Genomic DNA, 13,405 nt, shown 5'->3' with positions numbered 1-13,405 from the left:
TCACGCTGATGGACAGCTCAACACACAGCACTAATTACACTTGGTGATATAACAACCCCTGCACCTGTGTGACATCACATGATCAGGCATATAACGAGCTCTGCACATCTACGACATCACATGACCAGGGATATAATGAGCCATGAACCTGTGTGACATCACATGGCCAAGGATATGACTTGCCCTGCGCCTGTGTGACATCACATGGCCAGGGATATAATGAGCCGTGAACCTGTGTGACATCACATGGCCAGGGATATAACTTGCCCTGCACCTGTGTGACATCACATGATCAGAGATCATTTTTTTATCCACAGGGAGTAAACAATGAAGCTTCCTATAGAATGACAGCAAGCAGAGATCTAGAACAACCCCTAGAACATTAGCTTAGTGCAATTTCTGAATTCTGGAGCCCTCGTATGATACTCTATAATCGTATTCTATATCATCTCCATGCCTTTCCACTACATGCTGAACTTATTAAGACTGGTATTTTAAAGGCCAGTTGTAAAATAGATCCGGATGCCTTCCCCACCAGGCTGGACCTGTTTAGACCAGGTCTGACCTGACACAGATAGGGGACCAATAGGGACTTGCTGTATTTGTAAGACTGGATGCATTTGGTGCTCTGATCTTCTTGGTCTTGTTATGGTCTGTACGATCTATAATGTTACTGTAAGTTCTAGCTATAGACCTCCAAATTGAATCCGATTGTAAAACCCCCGATTTAGTTGCCTCTTTATCTAGCAATATCTTTACAGCATAAAACTGCGCTCTACAGCAAACAAGAATTGCAAAACCTGCTGAACACAAAAATCTGAGACAATTTACAGCGCTGGCGGAGTTTAAGAGCATTTCATAAAGGCTTTGAACTTCTTAGATGATGGTGTCTCAGACATCTGGTAAAGGCCACAATAAATTCTGTTGTCGGTGCAAATGAAACAACACAAGTGATAGAAAGTTCTATTAAACGGTTTTAATTTAGGAGAATGAGGGAAAGGAGTCTCATTACCTCACAGACATGAAATGTTCCCGCTCCATCCAAGACAAAGCTGGTTCATATGAGAACACTGCTAGGAATACTCACCCATATACAACGTATAGGATTTCCATGTAGCCTCTCCACCCAGGGTATGGAGCCGCTCATAATAGAAGGATTGGCGCTGCCTTCAAATTAAGGAAACTAAAGTCTTTGGGGCGTATTTATAAAGCTTGACGTTAGCCCCACCCTTCAGGTTGCGAAGAATATATCAAGAGGCTCCGCCCAAGTGGCGTAGAGGGGGAATTGTGTCTCAGTTTTTCTTCTTTTTTGTGTCCATGGGCCAGATGTATCAAAATTGGTGTCAAACGTTTGCGCTACGTTTGTGCTGCATTGTGCAGTAGAAATTTTTGTTTTGTGCTGCTTTTGTTTTGAAGATATTAACAAAATTTTAAAGGTCAAAAGGTCAGCCAGCCCCCATACATTAACCGAATCATACAAAACTGGTGCCAAACTTTAGTGCAGCAAAAATTTTGGTTTGTGCTTATTTTTTTTTCCATTGCCAATTGTTTTCTCTACCCTACACACATAGGGGATATTTATTAGAGCTTGTCTGGCAGAATTGTTAAAAGCTCTGCAATAGGCGCAGTGTACTGTGTACGGCAGGTAATTGTGCCTATTTCTCACCGTACGCTACTTCCTTGGCCTGCTCCAGTTTCTGGTGCCGGCTAGGGCTCTTTTCTAAGCAAAGTCAGACCTTGCGTTGAAATGCCAGCGTATGATAAATCCCCCCATCATTGCTATTGCAACAGCCCCTATTACTCGATAAGGAGGGGCCCCTTGCTAGTAAGTCTAAATGATTTAAAAGACATAAGGATTAATAAAAAGCCAATGTAAAGATAAAGAAACCCCTGTGACTACCTCTCCTTCCAGCCAGAGAAGTGAATGTACATGACTCCCACTGCAAACACACAGATACATACAATGGAAATGGAGGTAATAATTGTAACCATAAATGTGTCAGTTCTGCGCTGATGTGTTTTAGAAACACGAATTTGTTGATTGCTGTTGATACATTTCTCATGTTGGTCCGTTCCTCATCCAAACGAGAAGTAAAAAAAAAAAAATCCTGACAGCTGTTTTTCCTCATTCTCCTCTCATTCATATCCATCACAGCCCCCGAACCGTCGGCACAACAAAGCCCCGAGTCATCTGTGCACTGTAATAGATTTATGACAACGTGAAAATAATTAGTGTGCGTCTGTAAGGTTTTACCAATGGATGTTTACCCTAGTGAGATGCCTGCTTTCCCTCATTTCTTGTTTTCGGCAGAGATCAAAGGGTGTTCTCCTAGGTGTGGTTGGCACAGATGTTCCCGTGAAAGAACTTTTAAAGGCCATTCCAAAATATAAGGTAAGCCTCCGAAAGTCGCCACCGGTTTAAGTTTAGATGTTTTGTCCATTCCTGAAGGGGTGGGTAAAACATAAAGTGCTGGCACTTACCTTCACTTCAGGACTCTGTTCACATTACATTGATCCCTATGTTTCCTAGGCAGAAGGGTCTTACTGAAAACATATAGCATATCGATGTTATACTTTTTACAGTAAGAGTCAGTGTACATGTTCCTCTTGTATTCCTACGTCTTTCAAAGGTAAGTCAGACAATAGCCCCTTTTCCGCAAACGGTGAAACATGATGTGATTGAGGCTTAAAGGGGTTGTACCAAATTTAATTGGCGACAATCCGTTCTCCTGATGGATCCCAGAAGTAGGACTCCCATTGATTAGATTGTTATCCCCCTATCCTGTGGATAGGGGATAACAAACAATCTTGGCACAACCCCTTTAATTAGGGTCTTGCAGAGAAAGGTTTGTTTTCTGATTTAAGCTGGAGATTGAATTGTAAACTCTTAGGGAAGGTCCAAAGGCTTTTCCTTTAAAAGCCAACCAAAATGTTGTCATTACTGACTTAAAGGGAGTCATCATCTCCACAAGCATCATAATCTGTTGGAAGCTTGGTTTAGGGAATACACTGGGATTTCCAATATACTTTGATTATTTGTATCCCTTCTGCCATTCCCAAGATATTCCCATTTTTATCTGTATGCTAATGAGGCAGTTGGTTCAACCAGTGTATAGGTTTTATCACCCGGAGCACTGGTATTCCTGTCTCAACTACTGCTCTCTCATCATATAAGCCAGAAATGTGTCTTGTAAGAAGCCTGGGATGATACCGGAATTAGAGTCATTAGAAGTAATTGGGAAAGAAGCATTCTGCATTTTAATGGTACACTGTGGGAGCACCTATAGCCTCATTAGCATATGGATTACACTGAAAATATTTTGGAAATGGCATAATGGAAAAAGAAACATGTTTCTCTATACATCGTAATGCCGGGTGGAGGTAGCAAAAGAACTAACCCACACTAACTAAACATATATTTGAAAACAGCAGTACAACTATCCCTATATTGTTCCACCCCATGGCTGTAAAGTTCCATAGTCCAATCATAAACCATCAATGCAAAGGAGTCTGATCATTGTCTTTCCTCTAAACTGAGTCCAGTATATTCATGTCCTCCTCTAGCTCATTCTCACCTCCCTCAGGAATGCAGAAGATGCTGGCTGTGTGACTCACTGAAGAGAATTCCTGTGGAAGGGGTGAATGAGTCAGCCAGTGTCACACACAGACAATGGCTCTCTCATTCCTGAAGGAGGGGTGAATGACGTAGCAAAGGTGAGCTCACTCGTTTGAAGTAATAGCACGTCCCTTGTCAATCAGGAAGCTAGAAGCATGGAAAACGGGGAGATCATATGTATGTGCGGTATATCATATCACGTATATGCGGTATATCATATCATCTATGTGCGGTATATCATATCACGTATGTGCGGTATATCATATGTATGTGCAGTATATCATATCAAGTATATGCGGTATATCATATCATCTATGTGCGGTATATCATATCACGTATGTGCGGTATATCATATTACGTATGTGCGGTACATCATATCATGTATGTACGGTATATAATATCACGTATGTGCGGTACATCATATCATATATGTGCGGTATATCATATCATCTATGTGCGGTATATTATATCATGTATGTGCGGTATATCATATTACATATGTGCGGTATATCATATCATGTATGTGCGGTATATCATATCACGTATGTGCGGTATATCATATCACATATGTGCGGTATATCATATCATCTATGTGCGGTATATGATATCACATATGTGCGGTATATCATATCACGTATGTGCGGTATATCATATCATGTATGTGCGGTATATCATATCACGTATGTGCGGTATATCATATCATCTATGTGCGGTATATCATATCATGTATGTGCGGTATATCATATCATCTATGTGCGGTTTATCATATCATGTATGTGCGGTATATCATATGATCTATGTGCGATATATAATATCACGTATGTGCGGTATATCATATCACGTATGTGCGGTATATCATATCATGTATGTGCGGTATATAATATCATGTATGTGCGGTATATCATATCATATATGTGCGGTATATCATATCACGTATGTGCGGTATATCATATGTATGTGCGGTATATCATATCATATATGTGCGGTATATCATATCACGTATGTGCGGTATATCATATGTATGTGCGGTATATCATATCACGTATGTGCGGTATATCATATCACGTATGTGCGGTATATCATATTACGTATGTGCAGTACATCATATCATGTATGTACGGTATATAATATCACGTATGTGCGGTATATCATATCATATATGTGCGGTATATCATATCATCTATGTGCGGTATATCATATCATCTATGTGCGGTATATCATATTACATATGTGCGGTATATCATATCATGTATGTGCGGTATATCATATCACGTATGTGCGGTATATCATATCATCTATGTGCGGTATATCATATTACATATGTGCGGTATATCATATCATGTATGTGCGGTATATCATATCATCTATGTGCGGTATATCATATTACATATGTGCGGTATATCATATCATGTATGTGCGGTATATCATATCACGTATGTGCGGTATATCATATCATCTATGTGCGGTATATGATATCACATATGTGCGGTATATCATATCACGTATGTGCGGTATATCATATCATCTATGTGCGGTATATCATATCATCTATGTGCGGTATATCATATCACGTATGTGCGGTATATCATATCACGTATGTGCGGTATATCATATCATGTATGTGCGGTATATCATATCACGTATGTGCGGTATATCATATCATCTATGTGCGGTATATGATATCACATATGTGCGGTATATCATATCACGTATGTGCGGTATATCATATCATGTATGTGCGGTATATCATATCATCTATGTGCGGTATATCATATCATCTATGTGCGGTATATCATATCATGTATGTGCGGTATATCATATCACGTATGTGCGGTATATCATATCACGTATGTGCGGTATATCATATCACATATGTGCGGTATATCATATCATCTATGTGCGGTATATCATATCATGTATGTGCGGTATATCATATCACGTATGTGCGGTATATCATATCACATATGTGCGGTATATCATATCATCTATGTGCGGTATATGATATCACGTATGTGCGGTATATCATATCACGTATGTGCGGTATATCATATCATGTATGTGCGGTATATCATATCACGTATGTGCGGTATATCATATCATGTATGTGCGGTATATCATATCATATATGTGCGGTATATCATATCATCTATGTGCGGTATATCATATCATGTATGTGCGGTATATCATATCACGTATGTGCGGTATATCATATCACGTATGTGCGGTATATCATATTACGTATGTGCGGTACATCATATCATGTATGTACGGTATATAATATCACGTATGTGCGGTATATCATATCATCTATGTGCGGTATATCATATCATCTATGTGCGGTATATCATATTACATATGTGCGGTATATCATATCACGTATGTGCGGTATATCATATCACGTATGTGCGGTATATCATATCATCTATGTGTGGTATATGATATCACATATGTGCGGTATATCATATCACGTATGTGCGGTATATCATATCATGTATGTGCGGTATATCATATCATCTATGTGCGGTATATCATATCACATATGTGCGGTATATCATATCACGTATGTGCGGTATATCATATCATGTATGTGCGGTATATCATATCATGTATGTGCGGTATATCATATCATCTATGTGCGGTATATCATATCATCTATGTGCGGTATATCATATCACGTATGTGCGGTATATCATATCATCTATGTGCGGTATATCATATCATCTATGTGCGGTATATCATATCATGTATGTGCGGTATATCATATCATCTATGTGCGGTATATCATATCACGTATGTGCGGTATATCATATCACGTATGTGCGGTATATCATATCACGTATGTGCGGTATATCATATCACGTATGTGCGGTATATCATATCATGTATGTGCGGTATATAATTACATGTCTCAGCTTGTTACTATATGACGACACTTTGAGGTAACAATGTTGCATCTAACACCTGCGCCTGTGTATATACTGCAGGTTTTCTGTCCAGTTTGTTACAATGTGTCAGTGCAGGCTTTGGTATTATGTGTCAGTGCAGGCTTTTCACCGTGATCACATTAATGTAAAGACTTTGTTATTTCTCTTTATTTCTTTCATTTTTATCAAAGAACATTAAAAAGTTTGTATCAGCATCAACAAGTAGCAAATGTGTCCGTGCTCTTCCCTGATGTTCCCTTTCCCCCTCCTGTATTTGGGGAATGTTAAATACAATGTTCCATTCTGATGCTTAGGGAAACCAGATGGAGGCCGGGTGTATGAATGGGGCGCAGGTGTCCGCACCCCCCCCCCCCTCCGCCCTGTAAACTGCTTGTGCTTTTTACCTCATATGTTTTACTTGTAACTTCTATAAACAAACGTTTGAAATGCTGGAAAATCCGGAATCGATCCCCAGCAATGTCTTGTATTAGAGCTGAAACGTAAAGGTACAAAGTAACCATCAGGCTCCATATCGTAACATCTCAGGAGGCTTCAGTCTACGGGACAAAAAACCTTCAGCAGCAGTTTTGCACACAGTGATGTCACAGTACAGGGATAATACACACAGTGATGTCACAGTACAGGGATAATACACACAGTGATGTCACAGTACAGGGATAATACACACAGTGATGTCACAGTACAGAGATAATACACACAGTGATGTCACAGTACAGGTATAATACACACAGTGATGTCACAGTACAGGGATAATACACATAGTGATGTCACAGTACAGGGATAATACACACAGTGATGTCACAGTACAGGGATAATATACACAGTGATGTCACAGTACAGGGATAATACACACAGTGATGTCACAGTACAGGATAATACACACAGTGATGTCACAGTACAGGATAATACACACAGTGATGTCACAGTACAGGGATAATACACACAGTGATGTCACAGTACAGGGATAATACACACAGTGATGTCACAGTACAGAGATAATACACACAGTGATATCACAGTACAGGGATAATACACATAGTGATGTCACAGTACAGGGATAATACACACAGTGATGTCACAGTACAGGGATAATATACACAGTGATGTCACAGTACAGGGATAATACACACAGTGATGTCACAGTACAGGATAATACACACAGTGATGTCACAGTACAGGATAATACACACAGTGATGTCACAGTACAGGGGTAATACACACAGTGATGTCACAGTACAGGGATAATACACACAGTGATGTCACAGTACAGGGATAATACCCACAGTGATGTCACAGTACAGGGATAATACACACAGTGATGTCACAGTACAGGGATAATACACACAGTGATGTCACAGTACAGGATAATACACACAGTGATGTCACAGTACAGGATAATACACACAGTGATGTCACAGTACAGGGATAATACACACAGTGATGTCACAGTACAGGATAATACACACAGTGATGTCACAGTGCAGGGATAATACACACAGTGATGTCACAGCACATGGATAATACACACAGTGATGTCACAGTACAGGGATAATACACAAAGTGATGTCACAGTACAGGGATAATACACACAATGATGTCACAGTACAGGGATAATACACACAGTGATGTCACAGTACAGGGATAATACACACAGTGATGTCACAGTACAGGAGTAATACACACAGTGATGTCACAGTACAGGGATAATACCCACAGTGATGTCACAGTACAGGATAATACACACAGTGATGTCACAGTACAGGGATAATACACACAGTAATGTCACAGCACAGGGGATAATGTACACAGTGATGTCACAGTACAGGATAATACACACACAGTGATGTCACAGTACAGGGATAATACACACAGTGATGTCACAGTACAGGGATAATACACACAGTGATGTCACAGTACAGGGATAATACACATAGTGATGTCAGAGTACAGGGATAATACACACAGTGATGTCACAGTACAGGGATAATACACATAGTGATGTCACAGTACAGGGATAATACACACAGTGATGTCACAGTACAGGGATAATACACATAGTGATGTCACAGTACAGGGATAATACACACAGTGATGTCACAGTACAGGGATAATACACACAGTGATGTCACAGTACAGGGATAATACACACAGTGATGTCACAGTGTAGGATAATACACAAAGTGATGTCACAGTACAGGGATAATACACACAGTGATGTCACAGTACAGGGACAATACACACAGTGATGTCACAGTACAGAGATAATACACACAGTGATTTCACAGTACAGAGATAATACACACAGTAATGTCACAGTACTTGGATAATACCCACAATGATGTCACAGTACAGGGATAATACACACAGTGATGTCACAGTACATAGATAATACACACAGTGATGTCACAGTACTTGGATAATACCCACAGTGATGTCACAGTACAGGGATAATACACACAGTGATGTCACAGTAAAGGGATTATATACGCAGTGATGTCACAGAGCAGAGTTTATACACAAGGTGATATCACACTACATGGATTATACACACAGTGATGCCACAGTACCAGGATAATACAGACAGTGATGTCACAGTACAGGGATAATACACACAGTGATGTCACAGTACAGGGATAATACACATAGTGATGTCACAGTACAGGGATAATACACACAGTGATGTCACAGTACGGGGATAACACACACAGTGATGTCACAGTACAGGGATAATACACACAGTGATGTCACAGTACAGGATAATACACACAGTGATGTCACAGTACAGGGATAATACACATAGTGATGTCACAGTACAGGGATAATACACACAGTGATGTCACAGTACAGGGATAATACACACAGTGATGTCACAGTACAGGGATAATACACACAGTGATGTCACAGTACATAGATAATACACACAGTGATGTCACAGTACTTGGATAATACCCACAGTGATGTCACAGTACAGGGATAATACACACAGTGATGTCACAGTAAAGGGATTATATACGCAGTGATGTCACAGAGCAGAGTTTATACACAAGGTGATATCACACTACATGGATTATACACACAGTGATGCCACAGTACCAGGATAATACACACAGTGATGTCACAGTACAGGGATAATACCCACAGTGATGTCACAGTACAGAGATAATACACACAGTGATGTCACAGTACAGGATAATACAGACAGTGATGTCACAGTACAGGGATAATACACACAGTGATGTCACAGTACAGAGATAATACACACAGTGATGTCACAGTACAGGGATAATACACACAGGGAAAATAGACGCACAGAACAATTAAAGACACAGATACGCTTCTGTCGCATATACTACTGTAATTACTGTGTTTAAGTTTCGCTCCTTTTCCTTACAGCTGGGAATTCACGGATATGCTTTTGCTATTACAAACAATGGATACATCCTGACTCATCCGGAGCTGAGACCACTGGTAAGAGGCACAATGCAGTTATAGGTTACAGCTGCTGGGTCAGTGCAGGCTGCAGGTAGAGGACGGATAGAATACAATCCTAGGACATCACTAGTGAAGTTTCCCAGTGGAGCAGTAGGTGGCGCTGTAGCACCGTCATTCTTGGCTCTTAAATGAAATCCTTACGTTTTCCTTCCTCTGCTTATTTAATTTTCTAATTTATTAAAACCAGATCTGCAAATCCTCCTGCTCTGTGTACGGTTTTAGGAATTTTATACATGTCTATGACATAAAAATGTAAAACTTATTTTCTTTTCTGGATTAAATAATGCCACTCGGTAGCGTACCTCAGGAGGTAATATGTGTTTATGGGATTTGGGGAAGGAGAAAAATATAGCTGGTAATTGTACCCTATATAATAATTCTTTATTTATACAGCGCACACAGATTACGCAGCGCTGCACAATGCATGACAAATTGGTCCCTTTCCCTATGGGGCTCACAATCTAAACAACCTAACAGTATGTTTTGGAGTGTGGGAGGAAACCGGAGTGCCCGGAGGAAACCCACGCAAACACGGAGAGAACATACAAACTCTTTACAGATGTTGACCTGGGTGGGATTTGAACCCAGGACCACAGTGCTGTAAGGCAGAAGTGCTACCCACTCAGCCACCGTGCCGCCCTTGTATTGTACACCATATCTATGTGTACAGGAGGGAGTTAACCCTTTATTACAGTGACTGTAAAGGTGTCGCAGGTCAATTCCTTAGAGAAGTAGCGAAAGGAGTCGGATATTTGCACAGATAATATCCATTTTATACATATATAGAGCGCCACCATATGGAAAAATGAAGTATTACATGACCTAGATGTAATCAGGACCCATATAGAGACATACTCATAGTTTAGGGTAGTAGATGGGCATTATATAAGGATTCCTCTATATAAGGAAATCTTAAAGGAACACTCCAGACAAAGTTAATTCATTGTACAATTGAAGGGAGGAGCAAAGCTAAATTTCATTGTGTTCCTAGAACCTTACTAGAACCTAGAGTACTGCTCCTACCTTAAGGCTATTATTCAAGGAATAATTTACGTAATCAGCCATGACTGGAGTGTCCCTTTAATTCATATCACCTTGTACTCCCCATCCATACTTCTTAAAGGTTAATTTTGGCTCTGGAGGACCAGTCTTGTCCTGTATCATGTATAGAATCAATTCATTTGAATACAATCTGTGCAATGCCCTTGCTCCCCTGGGGTGGCGCTGTAGGCAAACTCTATACTTATCCCTACAGATTACATTGTTAGAGGTCCCAAAAAGTAAAGGGTCCTAATAAGAAGAAAGCCCCCTCTTTTTGTGTGATAGCGCCACCCTTTATCCTATGGGCTGTGTCTGGTATTGCAGCTCAGGATCGTTTATTGATATGGAAATATATAGTTCACCTGGACATTGAAAATCGTTGACCCTTTTGAAATAAGTGAGTATGAGCCCCCTATTTCACGTGCTGGACACATGTGATATAACAAATCACACTCATCAGACATACATATCATACATATCAGGCACACCATAGCGTTTGCTGCAATACCAGACACCACCACGAACTAGAGTGGTGCTGTTTCTACAGAAAAAGATGCAATTCTTCCTGAATTTGCACATCAGGTTCTGATACTGATGTCAATGAACAGGTAACCACTGTGACTGTACTCCGAGCAGAGGGTTTGCTTTTCTTGCAGGTTATCTATATGAGGACGGTATTACCTGCCAAGAGAAGTCATGCAGGACCTGTGCGCTAGGATCCGCGGAGCGCGGTGACCTGAGGTCCTTGCATTGGCTCACAGCTAAACATAAAACTTACATGGTTATAAAGATTATTGATGTTCTTCAAGTGGCTTCATAGGAATGGAGGTCCCCACCTATCATTACCAGCCTCATTATAGGCAATATATCACGTTTAGGAGATACCCAGCTGGCATCCGTGGGTCAGGTTTTGGGTCTGTTTTGACATGTATTTCCAATGTTCCTCCTCCTGTAATATTGTAGTAAAGTCCATGTCATAGATGTGAGTGGTCAAAGGCGTCCTGTATTATTCATAGCGGCAGAGTACGAAGCTGCTATCAGACTATAGAGGTGATCTTGCAATAAACTACTTTCTCTACTTTCCATCCTCCCATCGTAGTGTGAATGGATTAAGGAGGCAGATCTAGGGTGTATATATATATATGAACATACTGGGGGTCATTTACTAAGGGCCCGATTTGCGTTTTCCCGACGTGTTACCCGAATATTTCTGATTTGCGCCGATTTCCCCTGATTTCTCCTGGATTTTGGCGCACGCGATCGGATTGTGGGGCATCGGCGCTGGCATGCACGCAACGCAAATGGGGGGCGTGGCCGAACGAAAACCCGACGGATTTGGAAAAATCGCTGCATTTAAAAAAAGAAAAGTGTCGCGGAGCTTGCACTTACCTTCACTAGGAATAGGCCGGTGAACTTGAGTGCGTTCCGATGCTCTTCAGCGCAGCAGCGCCACCTGGTGGACGTCGGAGGAACTGCCTTAATGAATCCCGGCCGGACCCGAATCCACCGCACAGAACGCGCCGCTGGATCGTGAAGTAAATCTGCCCCACTCTGCTGCAACCCAGGAAGTTTTATTAAATAGGGTTGGTCACAACTACCAAAGTGTAACCAGTGTAAGTACAATTGCCTAATAGGGTGACACGTGTTCTACCTACCCTGGTAAATTTTCCACTTCTGTCTTCATGCACTTGAGGTTAAGCTCCCTTTTTGGACCTATGCTGATCCCCCATGTCCTTAAACACTTTCGGTGGGTGAGGGGACCGATCCCTGACCTACAGTAATTACTATATACACTTACTATATACTATATACATATTCCCCTTTAAACAAAGAAAAAATAATGGTCAGAACAGAACCACATTTTCTTATGGGCTCCTTTGAGTTTTGTCTATATTTTTTGAAAGATAAGTTTTTAAAAATCATGTGGTACATTAATGACACCCTTTGCTTCTGGGAAGTATGCAAATATGTTTTCCAAGGTGTTAGATGGAAAACAATGCTTCCTTTTGCTACCTTGAGTCTGTTCCTTCTGGAATTCTGGTTTGGCATCATGCTTTTAGACTTCTTGTAGGTCATACTTGATGTTAAGGGGGCTGCCTTTCAGGGTAGCAAAAGGAGGCATTGTTTTCCATTTAACGCCTAGGAAAATGTTTTTGCATTCTTCCCAGAATTCCCTAGTGGAGTATCTATGGCTTGAAGTCTCCACACGCCTTTAAGGTGGCCTTAATTGGCAATCTCTCCACAAGGAGCACTCTCACCTTCTGTCCCTTTGCTTCCACACCTCAATTGACTTATCAAATGACAAGAGAAA

General features: G+C 40.7%; 1 protein-coding gene across 5 annotated transcripts in view; it reads left to right on the top strand.

Annotated features, from left to right (window-relative positions):
* Positions 1 to 13,405, top strand: part of CACNA2D3 (calcium voltage-gated channel auxiliary subunit alpha2delta 3) — a 597,379-nt gene that overhangs the window by 389,454 nt on the left and 194,520 nt on the right. For 4 of the 5 annotated variants that reach the window (XM_072127887.1, XM_072127890.1, XM_072127888.1 and 1 more), the window contains 2 exons: positions 2,312 to 2,392; positions 9,955 to 10,029. In XM_072127887.1, the coding sequence (XP_071983988.1) occupies positions 2,312 to 2,392; positions 9,955 to 10,029 (156 nt within the window). The remainder of the gene's footprint in view (positions 1 to 2,311; positions 2,393 to 9,954; positions 10,030 to 13,405) is intronic. The other variant, XM_072127891.1, reaches the window with a different exon arrangement.

The sequence above is a fragment of the Engystomops pustulosus genome, chromosome 10, assembly GCF_040894005.1.
Source record: "Engystomops pustulosus chromosome 10, aEngPut4.maternal, whole genome shotgun sequence".
Classification (NCBI taxonomy): Eukaryota; Metazoa; Chordata; class Amphibia; order Anura; family Leptodactylidae; genus Engystomops; species Engystomops pustulosus.
This window is presented reverse-complemented; position numbering and strand designations above follow the sequence as displayed.